General features: G+C 40.3%; 1 protein-coding gene across 2 annotated transcripts in view; it reads left to right on the forward strand.

Moving 5' to 3' along the window:
• The window catches only part of COL5A1 (collagen type V alpha 1 chain), a 316,543-nt gene that overhangs the window by 105,427 nt on the left and 192,032 nt on the right, over window positions 1-19,084 (forward strand). For both annotated transcript variants that reach the window (XM_036749195.1, XM_036749196.1), the window contains exons 3-4: window positions 2,358-2,571; window positions 3,912-4,074. In XM_036749195.1, the coding sequence (XP_036605090.1) occupies window positions 2,358-2,571; window positions 3,912-4,074 (377 nt within the window). The remainder of the gene's footprint in view (window positions 1-2,357; window positions 2,572-3,911; window positions 4,075-19,084) is intronic.

Here is a 19,084-nt window from a genome sequence, read left to right on the forward strand (position 1 = left end):
AGTTCCTAGAGGTTAGGGGATTAGTCTATGCCATGCACCATGCCTAGTTAAGTCTTTACCTCATTAGCATGGAGCCCTAACCAACCAACTATAGGCAACTTCTTCATGAAGTCACTCAGCTGATGGTTCACAGCAGAATGGTATGGAAGGCTGAGTGAGTCAACCACAAGAAAATTTGGTCTCTGTTGGACAGGACTACAGAGTTGATTTTTTTTTAAACCTTGACTTTAGGTACTGATTTTAAGAAATAATGTTTGTGTTTATAGCCATATTTTTGGGAGACTGGCTATGGTCACCTAGGTGTGAAATTTTATGTGATTTTTTTCCTTTTCCTTCCTTGAAATCCCAAGAAGTCAATTACCTTGTGTTAAGTACGCTAATGACCTAACTGGTGCTTTGCATGGATCTTGTAATCCCTTCCTCTCCCCTTTTAAATCATAACAGACTATCAAAATCTCTTGAATCCCCCTTCCCCTTTCCCAGCTATGCACCCTTGCCCCAGTGTGCAAAACTAGGTAAGGTACCCTGTCAGAACTGCTATGATACTTAATCAGCAGAGGGCACTAACACATCAGCTGCAGGGATGTGCATAACTAAGTTGCTCCTAACTTTCCTACCCTGCAGAGTATTATGATGTTTTGGGGGTCCATTAGGTTCCTCAAGGTGACGTTTTCCTATGCTTGGAAAACTGAACCACAGTAATTCAGAAAATCTGTAGTATTGTGGAGTACTAAAGTACTCAAGCCATAAGGCACCTCCTCCTTTCTTTCAGTAATGGGTTCCTTAATTGACACCTTGTTATAGATGACTGTGTACTCCTGGCCAACCTTGATAAACAGAGAGGACAAGGCTAACATTTCTGGCTGAATACCCCTGGGTTTTGATAACTCTTCTTTGGCTTCCTTTTGAATCTGAAAACTTTGAAGAAGGACAATTTATGTAGCAAATTATGGAATTCAACCTCAAGATTAATACCAGGAACCCTAAAGTTTCTAGTTAAATTAACTGAAGGAATGAAGGTTGTTGAGAATTCTGGAAGCATATAGAGCATCATCTGAGAAGGATGGCAGGGCTCACTTAAGAAATCCTGGGGTAATATTTCAGTGCTTAGAGAATCTTTGATTTCATTAGCATGGGCATTCCCTCCATCAATGTAGATTACAATCTCCAACCCCCTAAATAGATGATTCTTCTCTCAGTGTGCCTTTGTACAGGCTGTCCCCCACACTTGAATGCTTTCCCTCTTCACCCCCATCTCTTCACTTCCATGGCTCTCTTTAGGTCTCAGCTTAAATCTCACTTTCTGCAAGGAACCCTTTCCTGATCATCTCTGCTACTGGTACCTTTCCTTTTGAGATTACCTTTCATTGATTCTTTATGTAACCAGCTCTTTACATGCTATCTTCTCCATCACAATGTGAGCTTCTTGGGGGCAAGGACTGTTTTTGCTTTCTTTGGATCCTTAGCACTTAACACAGAGCCAGGTACCTAGGGAGTGCTTAGTAGATGCTTTTTGGTTGATTAATGATGGATTGAATCTTTATAAATTGCTGTGACTGGTGGCAGCCCTTTGGGAGATGTGCCTCTCTGAATATAGGAGGGCTTGTCCTCAGATGAGAGGCATATAGTTAATTACTGGGTCCACACTTTGAAGGCTTTTTTAGTTTGGGAGGACCTGCTAAAGCTTGGCCATTGGTAGTATAGCCTTCAAGAACCTAGAATTTTAACCCTGATATGGTAAGATTATGTGAAAGGACTTTTTTGGGTAGGCCTAGGCAATATATAATTCAATTCACCAAACATCTAGCTGTTAAGCACCTGAACAAGGTGACCCAGCCTTCTGCTGGGTACTAGGAGAGTTGCAAGACACAGTTCTATGCCCTGAAGAAGCTCATAGTATAATCTAGTGGGGGTGGGGAAAGAGGAGTAAGACAAATACAAAGAAACCAAATAATGCTATTGGAAATCAGAGTTGACTTAACATCATATTAGATCTTTTGGCTTTGACCATATGGCGAAGACCATATGTTGATTGACTCAGGGATGATGAATTCAGTAAAGGCCACCTTTGCAACTATTATGAACCAGGCCCTATCTTGAAGGTGCTGTTCCAATAACAGTATTTTGGCCTGTCTCTAGGTTAGTTCTATGCACAAGAAGTGTGCTGAAGACATGGGCTATCCTTCTTGGTTCACAGAAACCAAGGTCATGGGCTACCCTTATTGGTTCATAGAAACAAGGGCATGGGTTACCCTTCTTGGTTCAAAGAAACCAAGGTCATGGGCTACCCTTCTTGGTTCATTGAAAGAATTGATTATTACGACATTCAAATCTTGCTTGTTTGCTCTCTGTTCCAGCCTCATCATTTCCCGAGGACTTCTCCATTCTAACCACTGTAAAAGCCAAAAAAGGCAACCAGGCCTTCCTGGTCTCCATTTATAATGAGCAGGGGATCCAGCAGATTGGCCTGGAGATGGGCAGGTCTCCCGTCTTCCTCTATGAGGACCACATGGGGAAACCTGGGCCGGAGGATTATCCACTCTTCAGGGGCATTAACTTATCAGATGGAAAGTAAGTGGAATTTAGAATAATCAGGTAGTTGCTTTTTTTTTTTCTAACTATAATCACTGGATCAGCTGATGCTACTCAGTAGTTGTTGGGGCCTATTTGGCACACATATGTGATAATAGCTCACATTTATATAGTACTTTATGTTTATAAAGCACTTCAGAACAGTATTGTGAAGTAGCTAGGTAGCACAATTATTATTTACAGCAGTTTTATAGCTGAGATCCATAGTGGTTAAATGACCTGGTTGAAGTCACAGTACTATTATATGTCAGAGCCTAGATCTGAGCCTAGGTTTCCAAATTCCAACTCCAACAGTCATTCCACCTTGCCATGTTGTCACAGCAAAATGATCTATGCTCTTAAACTTAGCATATTTGATAATATTGAATTTTCTATAGATCTGACAGTGTAGTTCAGTGGAAATAGTATTGGGTTAGGAAGCAGGAGACCTGAATTAAGGTCCTAGTTCTGTTATTAGATAGCTATGTATAAAATGAGAGGGTTGGATTTGATATTTAGTTCTCTTCCAGAATTTTAACACTTTATGATTCTCTAAATACATATCCCTGGAGTGTGGCAGTTTGGTTTTTGTAAGTTATATAGCTCAGATCAGTCATGGTATTCTTTTAAGTTCCATAAAGAGATAAAGCTAAGAGGCTTTCTGGCTAAACCCATACCTTACCAGGAATCTCTTCTATACACAGGGTGGCCATTTCCTACTTGTACTGTTCAGTCTAGTGTTTAGAGTAATAATGATAAAAGTAAAATGGGTCATCCTGCTACTAGGAAGATGACACTAATTAACCTACCATCAGAAGGGCTTGTGACTTGATTTGTTTTTCTCAAAATGGGATGGGGTACTCTGAGCCATTCACACTCTCAGTTGGTCCCCTTTATTAAGACTGTATATATTTGTGGGAAAGTAGCTTCAGTTAGTTTGTAGGATTATAGGATTATAGATTTTGAGTTTGAAGGGATCTTAAAGGTCATCTTGTTCAACCTCGAAAGAGGTTAAATGACCTTCCTATGATTCCATAGCTAGTAAAATAGCAGAGCCAGGATTTAAATTGAGGTCCTCTGACCCCCTATCAACTGTACCGTACTCTAGGCTATAGCTAGGGAACAGAGTGGCTAGAATTTGGATACAAGGCAGAAAGTCTTACATGGACACTTATGACTTCTAGAGAGAGATGTGCCCATTACAAAACACCTGCATTAATACTTAATATAGTTCTTCATTCAGGGATCATTTAGGCATAGATCAGTCCTCTCCCTCCTGGCATAATGCATGGGGAATGCCAACTTAAGTTTAATGAATCCATGGATGTTATTTTTTGCAGGTGGCACAGAATAGCTATTAGTGTTCAAAAGAAAAATGTGACTTTGGTATTGGACTGTAAAAAGAAGACAACCAAGTTCTTGGACCGGAGCGACCACCCCATCATTGATGTCAATGGGATCATTGTATTTGGCACCAGGATCCTGGATGAGGAAGTGTTTGAGGTAAGAGGAAAAGCTAAAGAAGAACTAAGTCAGTCACACCAGTGACCTCTTCTTGTCTGTGGAGATGTGTCTTGAGCTTTGTTCCCTTGAAGAATGACCTATCTTAGGAGATTGGCTTGTGGTTTTGTATTATATATTTGCACATTTACTGAGATGGCTATAGATAAGATGTTGTGGGTTAGGTTATTTTGACACCAGGCGCGGTGTTAATACCATTGAAGAGAACATCCAGATTCCATATCAATTAGAGATGTTAAGTAGATCCCTTACACTCGGCGTGACTATTACTAGCCTAAGCTTTTTCAGTTTGCTAAAAGTCACTTAGAAAAATATTTCCCATCCATTTCTAGTGTAAGGACCTCTTTGTTGCATGAACTCTCATATGAAATGTTAGTTGTACTATCAGGAGCCATTGACTGAGAAGGTAAACAGTGACAAAATGCTACTATGAAGTTATTAGCATTTTAAAATGAATTTGTATTTTATTAATCAGAACAATATTGACATATATGTGAAAACTACAGTAATATGTACTCAAGAAATATTCATCTAGTCTGTAGAAAACACTTTTTTAACATGCTTGGTATACCTGTGGTTTCACAGAACTCTTGTAAGAGTTGTATAGCCACTTGGCCCTCAGGTTGTGAACCACTGATGAAGTTGTACTTTACAGAACTTGTGTGTATGTGTGTGTGCATGCACAAGTGTATGTGTGTGCATTTTATATGTGTGTTTGTATGTCAGGAGGAGGTCAGGACACATGGTTTTAATGGGGAAGAGGGTCTTCTAGCGTGGGGACTCCCTTCATTTTTACAGTTTTGTGTTGCTTAGAGTCTTAGAAAGTTGCCTGGGGACTCGTCCATGGACACATAGCTAATATATGTTATCTAGAGGTAACATTTGTATCCAGTTCTCTTGGATCCAAAGCTGGACCCTCTTTCTACTGTGCCATGATGTCTCTCCACAGAGCATCAATCTAAAGCATTAATGCTATAAAATGTACTACCTTTTCATTGTGAATATGGGTTTGTAGTTTCCTATCAAAAGAGTATCATGTTGGCAAGATTGTTTGGAATCCCACATAGAGTCAACAGTGGATTTGCTCATTTTTTGAAGAAGTTGGGCACATTCTGGGATTGAAAGAGCCACACTATACAGAAACCTGAACGATCAGCAGTTATCTGAAAGGAGTGTTATTATTGTAAAAAAAAACATTGGTGAGTTGCAGACTTTATCCCTCCCCCATCCTGCATATCAAGGATGAAAGGAAGATGTGTCCACAAACTGGAGTGCTCCAGTTGTATCTGACACAAAAGGATGTAGACTGGTTTTTCTTTTGACGTCCTGGAATGCCAGACTGAGATCACACTGGAAACCCTCCCTTAATAAGCACTGGATGGAACAGCTGCCAGGCCAGGCAGACTGCTAATCATTTAACCACTGGTCCTGGATGATCGAGTGTCTGAGATGGGGTTACCAGCAATTCAAGCATCCTCAGCAGTGAGTCATATCCCATTCAGCTGGAACTGGGTTTGTTGTGGCTTTGTTGCTTCTTTGTGAATGGATACTGGTGATCTGATCTGCAAAGGCTACACTTAGCTGCCCACTGTGCAGAAGGAATAATATGTGTGCACATTCTGTTTCTATTTAATTGGTAACAATATCCATCCCCTTGTGGGGAATGTAGCTGAATCAGCCAGAGGACATTAGGCATGCAAATAGAACTCAATTTCAGGTATTCTCATCCTCAGCTAAAGCAATTTCTTTTTGTTTTCTCTGTCCTTAAAATAGCTAACCTAGCAGTCTTTCAGGCAGGTTTCAGTTGTTTCTCCCTTCACAACTCAAATGTGGGCAGACTTGAGACCTATGTGAAACAACTGTGGCCAGTTCTCTTCAAGTGGAAATATTTGTGCGTGAAACATTAGGTGGTGGTGGTTTGGGAGGCAAGTGCTCCATGGGGGATGATGGGTGAGCTGGTTGAATCAGAGGAATGTCTATGGTTTTGGCCCCTGCTTGTACCTCATCTGCTAGGAGAGGTAGTATCAGAACACATTCTGCCATGGGGTGTGGGGCAGGTGTTCTCAGATCCTGCAGGCGTAATACAGTTGTACATGTTGCTGGGGCACACCCATTGCACATGCTTCTGAAAATATTGGCCCCCACTGCCATAGTGACAGATGTTAGCCAGTGTGGGCATGCCTTCGTCAAAAAGGAGGTTGGCTAGGTTACAAAATCTCAGCCTAAGTCTTGGAATGCAGAACTACCAGGGATTTGGACTAGATAAATGTGAAGGAGTTTTGGCATGGCCAATAACCCTGTTTATTACCCATGTTGGTGATTACCGCAAAAAGTCATATCTTAAGGTAGGAGAAATACTTAAGAAAATCAGGTAATTTATTATTATGAAATCAAACTTGAAAAGCTAGATTACTTTTTCTGATTTTCTAATGGTGAGGGAGTACCATTTTTGCGTTATGTACAACTGACAAATTAGGATGACCATACCACTAAGTTGAATTCAATGAAGGCTTTAAAGAGCAATGATTCATTCATGTTGTCATCCATCTTCCTTCTCTCATTTCCCACCAAAGCAAAGTTTCTTGTGAATTCATTTTAAAATCAGGAGAAATTTTTTAAAAGCAGCCCATGAAAACTTTTTTTATTCCTGGCGGTTGGGAGAAAAAGGCCAGGAGTCTGTTTAAAGTTAGGTATTCACAGTAAACTGTTATTTCTAGGTACAGACTCCAGGGTGACTAAGAACAGAGTAGCAGCTCATTGCTACAGTGGAACCTGGAAAGAGCAATTTTTGTAAACCACAAGTTCTTAATGGTATGTTTGAGGTGTTTTCTTTAGTGATGAAGTTTCCTGGCTGTTAGAATTCAGAATTGGAAAATTGGAACCTTCTTCTTAATGAAGAGGAGGTGGAATGTGATGAAGCTGTTAACTGCTTTATACATTCTTTTCAGAAAAAAAAGTGCTGAGGATGAGTGAATTGGTTTCCTAGATCTTTCCTCACTCCTGTACTTCCTTAAATGAGATTGGATTTTGTTTTTCTACATTTAAGAGAATCAACTCTAGTCACTAGTGGGTTCAAACTTCTTCTCTTGCATCCGGTTAGATGCTGACTAGTCAGAGGGATACAGTGTCAGGGGGTGGGTAGTGCAATGGACTTGGAATTAGAAAGACCTGGGTTCAAATCCTACCTCATTCACTAGCTATATGATTTTGGCCAGGTCACTTAACCTTTGTTATGTATAAAATGAGAAGGTTGTATTCGATAGCCTCTGAGGTTCCTTTTAGTTTTAAATCTATGACCCTGTGATTCTGGAGGGAATTCCTGTTCAGTAGGACATTGGATTAAATGACCTCTGAGCTTTTTCCCAAAAAAACTGGATATTTAAGGGAAGAGAGGGAAAGATTGGCGAAATCTCAAAGTATTTCTTTAGCCACTACATTTTTCTCATAGAAGGATGGCTTCTCCTCATTAAAATTCAATTAGTTCCCGAGCTATGTGGAACTTTCAGTGAGGGCTGAGAGACTCTAGGCACATTTGATAGTAGGCCAAGTCTTTGGTCTGTCACATACAGGCTGGGTGTTGTGTAACAACGTTGTCTTCTAATGGGGATTGCAAAATGCCAGAAAGTTTGGGAAAGGGTGTCTTGACCCTTGGTATATATGGCCCCACAGAAGCACCTTTGTTATACCAGTAGGAAGTCATTAAGAGGAGGTAGGGAAAACCTCTCCTGGATGAAGATAAACATTTTCCCCCAGTGCTACCTGAATCCCTCAGGCAGCTTGACTTTATGACTTTAATGATACCAGACTTTATGCCTCAACATTTAGATATGAAGAATGGGTAGGTATAAGGCAGGTTTCAGTCAATCAAAAATTTATTAAGTGCTAACTATGTGCCAGGCATTATGCTAAGCAGTGGTGATACAAAAAGAGGCAAAAGACAGTCCCTGCCCTCAAAGAGCTTATAATCTAATGAGGGAGACAGCATGCAAACAGATATATAGAAAACAAGCTATATACAAGATAAAAAGGAAATAATTAACTGAGAAAAGGTCCTGGGACTCAGAGGAGTTGGGGAAGACTTCTTGTAGAAGCTGAGACTTTAGTTGGGACTTAAAAGGGGATTTGTTCTGTGAAGTTTGGATTCAATCAAAGGGCCACACTTAGGACCTAGAGGGCCACATGTGACCTCGAGGCCACAGGTTCCCCACCCCTGCCTAGTTCATGTCCCCTTCCCATAGATTTTTGCTTTCTGTTCTATGCTTCAATTGAAGAAGATTTAATAAAAAAAAATCACCATTAAGGTGTTAGTTCATAGGACTTAACAGATTAACCATTTCAGAAGTATTCATATTTTGAGAGGGGAATTATGAAAGTTAAAAAATAATAAGAAAGAAAGAGAAAAAACCCAACCTTTCATGATTCAAAAGAATGATTCTCTTAATGATAGAATTTTGAGCATGTAGATGGACTGATGGAGGAAATATTTTAGGGCCTGGAGGTGTTTCTGCCATTTTTAAAGTCACATCCTATGGGAAGCTATAATGCTGACATTATTTTGTACCTCCTTTAGCTGACTGCTGTGTCATTCATTCATTTTGTCAACACACATATATTGCCAACATGTAGACACTTGGAGCACTCTGCTGGTTTTTAGAAGACATACAGCCCCTGCTCTCAAAGCGCGTACAACCCAGTAGAGTAATAAGACAAGACTAACGATAACAATTCTAACAGCTAGCATGTATATTGCATTTTAGGTTTACAAAGCACTTCATGCATTATTTCACTGCTCCTCAGAACAAACCTGTAAAGTAGATGCTAATATTATTATCATTATCCTCCTTTTATAGATAAGTAAATTGAGTTTAAGAAAAGCTAAAGGACTTGCCCAGGGTCACACAGTCAGTAAGTATATTTCAGGTTTTCCAACTCTCTATCCACAGTACCACTTGGCTGCCTCCAATACATAATATACAGTATTATATGGTAATTTTATTAGGGGGGTGGTGCAGTAAAAAGTGCTGACAGTGGCTGCGAGGGAAGGTCATTACCAGTCAAGAGAGATCAGGGTAGTGGAAGAAGGTCCTAAATACTAAGCAAAGAGTAAATCATCTCAGTTTTCCTGCACAAGGACCCTTCCATTTATGCTGTAGATATCTTGTATTATATATAAATATTATTAGTAATTACATTACATGTAATTACATGCATTCTCAGAGAGAATGTAAACTCCTTGAGTAGGAGAGAGGCTAGGTGAAGGAAGAAAATTTGGAACTGGAAATAAAATAAAATTTAATTAAAAGAAAAATGTATATAAATATTTTTTCATCTTTAAATTCAATTTTATTTAAAATGATCAGTTATACACATATATACATAACATGTATATACTTTTGTGTATATGGAGCATTGTGTGTGTGTGCATGCGTGTGTGCATGTTTGCGTCTGAGCAGTTTGCCTTTTCCTTCTCCAACTCATTTTATAGGTGAGGAAACTGAGGTAAACAGGGTTAAGTGATTTGCCCAGGGTCACATAGCTAGTAAGTGTCTGAGACCAGATTTAAACTTAAGATGAGTCTTCCCGACTCCAGGCCTGGTCTTCTATCCACTGTGCCACCTAGCTGTCCATAACAGGTACATAGTAAGTGCCTAATAAATGCTTATTGGAATGTCTGATCTCGTTGTTTAATGTGGGGTCCATTTGAGTTCATTTTCCACTGAGCAATAATCACTACACATAGAGTACAATGTCAGTGCACCACACACACACACACCAAATTAAATAGATGGAGCTTGAAACTGGTTGTTCCATTGCTCTTTGTTGCTTTGCTCTGATAACATTTCAAGTCCCAGCTAAAATCTCCCCTTGCATAGGAAGCCTTTCCTGATATCCTGTAATTCTGGGGCTGTCTTTGATTATCTGTAATTTATCCTGTATCTAGCTTGTTGGTACATGGTTGTTTACGTGTAGTCTCCCCCATTAGACTGTGAAATCCTTGAGAGCAGAGGCTATCTTTTGGCTAGCACTTAGCACAGTGTCTGGCGCAGAGTAGGCATTTAATAAATGTTTTTTGACTGACGGATCATTTTGTACCTGGTCCAGCTGACAAGTAACTCTACTTGGGATGAAGCATCAAACTTGGCTTATTTCCTTTTGAAGACTGGAATGTGCTCCAATGAGGAATGTTCTGGAGCAGCGGTATCAAACTCAACATAGAAATGGGGCCACTTAACTATATACATAATGACTCTTGTGGGCACATATTGATTTGGAAAACCACGCTTGAACATTATCTATGTTCTGTTGTATTTTTTAGTTTGTAAAATATCTATCAATTACATTTTAATCTTGTTTGGGCAGTATTCAAGAATATTGCAGGTCACATATTTGGTGGTTCTGTTCTAAAGAGTATATGTATGTCTAATTTAGTACAATTTACATGGTAAGTTATATCCTCTTTATATACAGTGTACATTCAGTTCAGAATTTTTATCAAATTCTGATGGTAATAGATTCCCCAGTTGTTGTGGGTTTGAGGTGTGTGGTGTGGGGTAGGAGTGTCAAACTTGTTGACCACAAAGCATTGAATGGTGGCAGAACCAGATTAAAATGTAATTGGGAAATGTCTAACAAAAAAAATACAATACAACATAGATATTTCTAATTTGTGGTCTCCTAAGTCAGGGCTGTCCAACCTTAGGTTTTTATTGAAACAACAGACAATATATTTTGATTTTCCATTTTAGTGAGAGCTCTGCAGTAGCTTGGCTTCCTTTACTAAAGCATTTATGCAAATTTCTATGCTTGTAGGCTGGCTGCATTTTGGACAGCCCTGTCCTAAGTCAATATGTGGCCCCTAGAGATATGATTCTATTTGACTTTGATACAGCTAGATTATGTGCCTCTCCCTGGCCTAATGCTAGTCTCAGGAACAGCTCAAGTCCCTGTAGGGACAGATGGATGCCAATGGGGTCTGGTACAGGGAAAATCTTGATTCCATCAACAAGTTAGACATGGAGTCTTTAGGGGCTTTATACTTTTGGAAATACTGAGTTGTTTGTCTAGACAAGATACAGTGTCCTGGCAGATTATAGGAAAGAGGGAGGAAAAGAAACACCCCAAGTTAGGTGGTCATTTCCCCACCCCCACTGGCAAAAATCAAATATGAGGTGACTATTCACAACTATATTTCAGTGTCACCATCACTAGTAGACTGAAGCTCTTACTCATGCAGTTGCTCATTTTTATAGCTAGCTAGCTATTGGGTGACAGGTAGAATTAGAAAATTTACTCATGTAGAACTAGATTCTTTTGTTCTTTGTGTGAAAAAAATTTGGAAAGTGCTGAGGAGAATTCCACCAAATATCCCCCCAAATAATTCCATCATTAGAGAGTCATTCCTTTGGATCCTAAAGGCTTCAGAAATCTCTGGACAGGATAATACCTGAAGCTATTGTGATGGGCGCATTTGTCAGATATTTTTTAGCCTCAGCTGGGAGCATATTCCACAGCAAAGGTACCCAGGAGAGAGCAGGTACTAGAGAGAAAAGAGGGGCACAAAAAGGAGGAGCTTGGAGGCCACCAAAGAGAACTTTTCTTCTATTTTAATTTTTCCAAAGGCCCCCTCTGCCCCTACATAGCTATCTCAACTCTAGTTAAAGTAGGAACCAATCTATTTTCACAGTTGATGGGTATGTGAGGTTGGGCCTCTATCTGTCTTTCAAGTGTTTAGTCACTGTCATGGCCTAATCTTTAATGAGGAAATGGAATCACACACACACACAAGAGAGTGTGTCTGTGTCTGTGTATATGCACACACACACACACACATATACACACACATGTGCATGCATATATCCTTTCACCCCTGTGATTCTACCATCATATGCCATTGTTAGTTTTCATATATTGTACCGCTTGTTTTCCAAACATAGTGCCGCCCTGCCTGGAATTGTGTGTATAACTGTATCTGTATCCTCTCTGTCTCTGTATTTCTGTCTGTAATTGTATCAGTATCTCTATCTGTAGATATATCTGTATGTCTCTGTCTATCTCAACCATCTATCTGTATCTATGTCATCTATATCTATACTTACACCTACATCCATACCCATATTCATATTCATATCTCTATAGAAAGAATATCACGGATATCCAGACTGGAAGTATCTCTCCAAGGCACATAGAGCCCTTTGTCCCCTCTCCTATGCAAAGGACTCTTGGATAGAGGAAGTCCAAGACACTCCTGCTAGTGAAGCTAGGACCAGCCCCCCTGAAAGCCTTCTCATGAGATCCCAATTTAATCCCCATTAAATGGCAGAACTGGATAGGGAAAATTAAGACCCTCATTTGGCTTGTTTATTAGATCCTCATCAGAGCATAAGGTCATGAATTCTCAGGGCTAGCATCAGATTTAATACATTTAGTCCAGCTCGATAAACATTTACACAGAGTTTACTATGTAGAAAAGCCTGTGATAGGCAGCCCCTGACCTTATGGAACTCACAATCTGCTGCACAAATAGCTATAATACAAAATAATGTGTAAATACAGGAAAGGGGACAAGCAAAGTGAAACTTTTTGTGATATTTGGAGAGTGAAGGGCAGGGGAAGGGTCATGGAATGGGTATCATGTCAGTTGGATTTTAAAGTATAGACTCCACATGAGGGAAATGTGGGGAAGGGAAAAGTGGGGGTGGATTATTCCAAGCACATTAAACAGTGAACCAGGTAGTGGAAGGAGAGGGGAAAATGTAGGGCATTTGTGGGGGTGGGGCAGGAGGTAGCTACTTTGACTAGAATCTAGAATAGTGTGAGATAAAACTGGAAAGGTTAGGAGGTACCATATTGTGGAGGTCTTGAATAGTAGACAGAGGAATTTGAACTTTTATCAATAGGCAGTAGGGAACCATTGAATAATTTTGAGCAAAGGAGTGACAGCCTATTAAGGATGGATTGCAGAGGAGAGACCTATGACAAGCCTATTGGAAAGGTCTAGGTGAATGGTAATGAGGACCTGTACTTGGGGTGGTGGCAGTGGGAAAGGAGAAGAGGGAATGAATAAAACAAAAGCCCGATCAATAAACATTTATTACCCCAATATCTAGCACACAGTAGGTGCTTAAGTGCTGAGGATACAAAAGACAACCCCTGCCCTCAAGGAGCTCACAATCTAATGGAGGAGCTTATAATCTAATTGATAAGACTTGGTAACTAAAGGTATGTGAAAGGTAGATGAAGTATAAAAAAGAAAAAAATGAAGGTCTTGAACACAGAAATCTAAGTTAATAATCTAACTTAGTGGTGCCATTGACAGAAATGGCAAAGTTAAAAGGAGGGGCAAGTTTAGATTGGATATGTTGACTTTGAGGGGCTGATGGGTCAGCTGGGCAGAGATATCCTGTAGGTAGCTGGAGCTGCAGGTCTGGAAGATATTATTATGTGGAAAGTACTAAGCCTACATAAGTACATGCTGCAAGTTAATAGTAATGACTTTCTCAGCCCACCTTCCAAAAACACAGAAAGAACTGATCTTGGCTTCCCAGTGACTTCTCCATAGGTCTCTTGGATTATCCAGTAACATAACGTGAAATTTTCCCTTCCTATCTTGCCAAATAGAGTGTAGAATGTAGTTGTGGTTGTCCCAAGTGTGTTTGCCTCACCTAGGTAGTTGGAAGAGAAGGTGCAGTATGGTGTAGTGGAAAGAACACTGGATTTGGAATCCTAAAATGACTTCCAGGCTTGGCTCTGCTGCTTAGTACTTGTGTGATCTCGGGTGAGACACTTCCCTCCTCTGGGCCTCAGTTTCCCTACATGTAGAAGGAGGGCAGAGTTTAAAGTAAGGATCTCTAGAGTTCCTTTCAGTGTTTGAATAGAAGCTCCTCATTAGAGTATAAGTTCTTGGCTTGTAGGAATTCATTATATTTGGATTTCCAGCATTTAACACAGTGGCCGGCACATAGTAGATGCTTAATTAAATATCAATTGACTGGTTGATTATTCTGTGTAAAACACATATAAAATAGCTTATTTCTGAATGACTGTAGTTGAGACCAGAAGATGGCCCATTGGAGGCCAAGGTCAGAGAGCTGGCTATCAAGGCAAGAGGTGGTTCCCTGCCATTAATGTAGAAGGGAGCAGAGAGTCACCTATTTGATTTACTCTTTTATGAGGCTTGGGGAGAACGGGAGGAGGAATCAAGACATGAGCCACAGAGTGAACACAGTTTGGGTGAGGCGGAGCCTGTGAGTTTCTGGGCCAGAAGCCAAATCTGCTTTTAAGCTGTTGAATGTTTCAAGGAGTAAAAAGACCAAACAAATGATAAACTTAGGTTTTCTCAGCACAAGACCAGTGTCCTGCAGGAAGTATAATGGCATCCAATTGAAATAACGGTTCACTCTTATGTCTTCTCTCATTTTAAACATTTGGAAAAATGAAGTGGCTGTGGTAATCCCAGCTTCCCTTTTTCCACTAGCCTGACTTTTCCATTGACATATTCTTTCCTGGAATTTCCCTTCCCCAAGATGGGATTTGAGGAGGGGAGTAAATTGCTGAAGAGGCAATTTCTGGCTGATCCACTCTGATGAACTTGAATTTTCTTTCATCCATGAAGAAGTCCTTTTGAAACAGAAGTGAGCTTGTTCCAAGATATTTGAAACCCTTGCCTAAATAGAATTAGTGATGTGTGTGTGTGTGTGTCCCAGTAGTATTGTAGAAAGAGCACTGGATTTGGAATCACCTGGATTCAAATCCTAGCTCTGATACTTATACCCTATGCAGCCTCAAGTAAGGCGCTTTACCCTTCTGAGCCTCAGTTTCATCACCTGTCAAATTTTATATCTTAGAATATGTATGGAAGCCCAGAGAAGTGAAATATCTCATCCAATAAGTGTCAGAGCCAATACTAGCATCCAATTGTTATGTTTCCAAATCCAATGTCTTTCCATTATACTGTATTACCTCTCCTATTCCAAATACCCAGATGAAGTCTGCATACTTGGGAACTAAATGATATTTAAGACTATTAGCTATTTTAAATTCACTGGCTAAATACACATATGTTGCTGTATTATATTTTAGTATAGTATAGCATGTTATATTTATTATAACAAATATACATCTGAGACACATTGAGGCAGTTAAATGGCACAGTGGATAGAGCATTGGGTGTAAATTCAGAAAGACCTGAGTTCACATCCTGCCTTAGACATTTACTAGCTGTGTCACCCTGAGCAAGTCATTTAGCTTTTCTCAGCAAAATTTCCTTTTGTGTAAAATGAGGAAGTTGAACACCATGACTTCTAAGGTCTCTTCCAGTTCTAAATGTATGCTCTTATAACATAGACATTTATAAACCATATAAAATATGAGTATTTCTATGAACATACATACATATACATGGGTATGTAAATATGTATGTGTTTGTGTGTATATATTTCTTTATATATCTACATATATCACACACATACCTACACACACACCCTCTCACCCCACAGTATGGGAATGAGGATCACTTGGCGAAAGGAATTACATTTCTGTATGAGGAAAAAAGGAGAAAAAAACTTTTCCAACGAGCATTTGTTTACTACATTTTTTGTCAACTTCTATAATGTGCTGTACATTTGACTAACCTAAATTTCTCCATCAGTATGAACCACAGACACACGCAGTACTCTTTTCACTACCTTGGAAAACTGCTGAAAGGAGCGAATGAATTTATAGGGCTGGCAGCCTGGGTAGCTCAATGTGCCAATTCTGATTTCACCTCCTTTGCTGCCGAGCCTTTAGGAGCAAGCACAAGGAGACCATATTACAGCCCCATGTCTATAATATGGCACGGGGTGATGGAAAATGAAACACATGAAGCCAACACCTCTCTTGACTCTTTTATTAAAGATGTCTCCACACCCCTTAAATCTCCTATGAATTTATGGCTTTAATAGGCAGTTTTTTCCCCTTTCCTGGATCTATGGTTGTTATTTTTAAGTCAGCCTTGCTGGTGGGACTGGTATATTTGGAACATAAGGAGGGGTCTGCTTGGGGTTCAGTTCCCCTGGAAGCATGGCCCTGTCTCGAATGTCTGCCACCATGTTTGAGTCCGCTGCTGGAAGATTAATGGTGAGGTTTGCTGCCCTGTTCCAAGCAGTGCTATCCATCTACACAAAACCCAAGATATTGGCTTGGCTTTAATGTTCAGGATCACCTTACTGCCCTGTTTCCCAGGGAAAAGAACTCAAGTTGTCAGCATAAAGTACCCTTCCTTGCCAGAAGGCACTGGGAAGACCTTTGCAGGCTGTTTGGGCAGAGTTAGGACCCATTCCATTGAGGATGGAAGCAGAGGCAGTGTGACATATTGGAAAGAATGCTGAATCTGGCATCAGAGGGCCTGAGTTTGATTTCTGACCATGCCACTGCCTGTATAACAATAGGGAAATCACTTAATTTACCTAGGCTTTGGTTTCCTCATCTATAAAATGAGTGGGAGAGGCTGGATGATCTCTAATCACAGAACAAATGTTTACTAAGCACCTACTCCTGTATGTCGGACATTGTGCTAGATATTGGGGATATGAAGAAAAAAGAGAAAAAAGAGACTGGACTCAAGAAGACTGTTTAGCGAAGAAAGCATGAGTGTATATAGAGAGATCAAAAACAGATTTGAGGGGAAAGCATCAACATGTGGGGTGATCAGGAAAGGCCTCATTAGAAGGTGGTACTTGAACAGAACTGTGAAGCATATGAGGGATTCTGGGAGACAGAGGTGAGGGGGAAGGGCATCCGAGGCATGGGGTACATCCAATGTGTGCTATATATAAAGAAGAATAAGATGGCCAATTTGGCTAAACTACAGTGAGCATGGTAGGGAATAATGTATAATCGCCCTGGAAAGGCAGGTTGGTGTCAAGTTGTATAAAGCTTGAAATGTCAGGCAGAGGACTTTATATTTGATATTAAAGATAAGAAGGACCCACTGGAGATTGTGGAGTTTGTTGTGGGATATGGTTAGATTTGTGCTTTAGGAGAACTGCTTTGATAGCTAAGCAAAGGGTAGGTTGTAGTGGTCTCTTTTTAGCTCTAAAACTGTGACACTTTGGGGGATATTTTGAATCTCTAGTTGGTGGGATAGGTCACTAAAGTTTCCTATGAGAAGAAGGCAAATGCCTCAGCATGAATTATTGCACCAAGCAGAAAAAGGAGCATTTTGAAAATTTTTATATGGATGGAGTCATCCTCTTGGCCATTCGTGCATAGTTCCTGAAGCTTTTTTTTGTTGTTTTATCTATATGCTCCATGAAAGAAAACAAGGGCATTATCCTTCCCCATTCTGGAAAAATGATCACAGCTACCCAGGAATAAAAACTATAGCAAATCTAATACAACAGGCTAATGCCTTTATCAGGTTGTTCTAGTGCCATGCAGATGGCCACCTGATGATTCCTGGCCAATAACCTGGCAACAGAACAATGTTGACAGCTCTTCTTCCAGGAAGATTTAACATGGAAAAGTGGCTTTGGCCTGCTTAACTTCAAGGAAATGGGTCTATTTGAAATATGCTTTGTAGGCAAAGGTTAATGAAATCCACCCTGATTATGGAAAATGTACCTCGAGTGGTTTAATTAATATAGATGAGATTCTGGGTTTGAGATTCTCTCTTAGAGCCATTGGAATAACAGTAGCTACCAGGCTAAAATAGGTGGCAGGAACTTGGAATGTATATGGCTTCTTGGGTTTGGGTAATTCTGTAATGAATAGAGGTAAGTAGTGATGGTGAAGTCCTTGGTCAGGATAAGCGCTATGGAAGGATGGGCAGAAGGAAATGTTCAAGAATCCACATGGGGGGATTTAGGCTAAGGTTAAACGCACCTCCTTTTCTAGCAGCTAAATTACTCATATGATGGGCCCTGAGGAGGGTGTGGTTTGGTGAAACAGAAGTATGCAAGACTGAAAACACTATATGATGAATGGGATCAGGAGTAGCTGGAAAATAAATATCTCCTAATGTTTTTTAATAAGGGAGACTGCTCCATGGTCTTTGGTTGGAGGAAAATTCATCTTTCAGAATTCTGGCTGTTCTCTACAGGGTGCATTGGCAAGGAAAGTAATAAGAGTTTACCCCTGACATTTAGCTGGCAAAGGGTAGGTAGTCTGATCATTCACCATAGGCTTGGGAAAGGCAGGGGAGCTTATACAGACTAGATCTGCTTGATGGATCATGTTAGATAAAACATCGTTATACTTTCAATTGACTGCTTAATTCAATTTCTCTTGTTGAATTGTCAGCAAGGGGGTCGGGGTTTGTTCCATGGAAATTGTGAGAAGCTGAATCCTGTTTCTCGGCCCAGATGGGGTTGACGTAATGTTGGAAACCTGTCCTCTTCAAATGACATCATGCCAGGGTTTACAATGGATTTTCTGATATGTAGGTCCTGGGGGACATATCAGACCTAAGGGGCTTCAGAAATGGAATGTGCTTTGCAAAGGTGACCCAATACATTAGGAAAATAGTGAAATGAAGCAAATCAGAGAGTGAGCAGAGACGTGCTTACCATGCAATGTTAGATATCCTTTTGCAGCCGAAGCAAGAGAATAGGATAAACAGCTTTGCTGGCAAGGAGAATGTTCCAACTGAAGCATTGGCAAGCAGGATAGACAATCCTAACATGCGATTATGAAGGGCAATCTTGGATGAAGCAGACCTTGCCTGGGAAACAAAGAAGTTCACCCTCAGTGCTAATTTGGGAATTTTGTTGGTCAGGACAGTTTCCCTTTCTTGGTAGCAACCTGAGTTGCTGGTGCTCTTGCTAAAGGCATTTGTAAAAACGATGCCCTTGGGAGGTCCTAGAATTTTAGGGAGCCCTTGGCTACAATGCCATAGCCCCATTATGTCTTTGTAATGCCAGAAGTCTGCCCTTGGGACCTCCCAAGGTAATTGTGTGGGGGTTAGTGAGGAGTGGGGATTGGAGTTAGTTGAGAGCTGCTACACCTGTCTTTT

The sequence above is a fragment of the Trichosurus vulpecula genome, chromosome 3 (assembly GCF_011100635.1).
Source record: "Trichosurus vulpecula isolate mTriVul1 chromosome 3, mTriVul1.pri, whole genome shotgun sequence".
NCBI lineage: Eukaryota > Metazoa > Chordata > Mammalia > Diprotodontia > Phalangeridae > Trichosurus > Trichosurus vulpecula.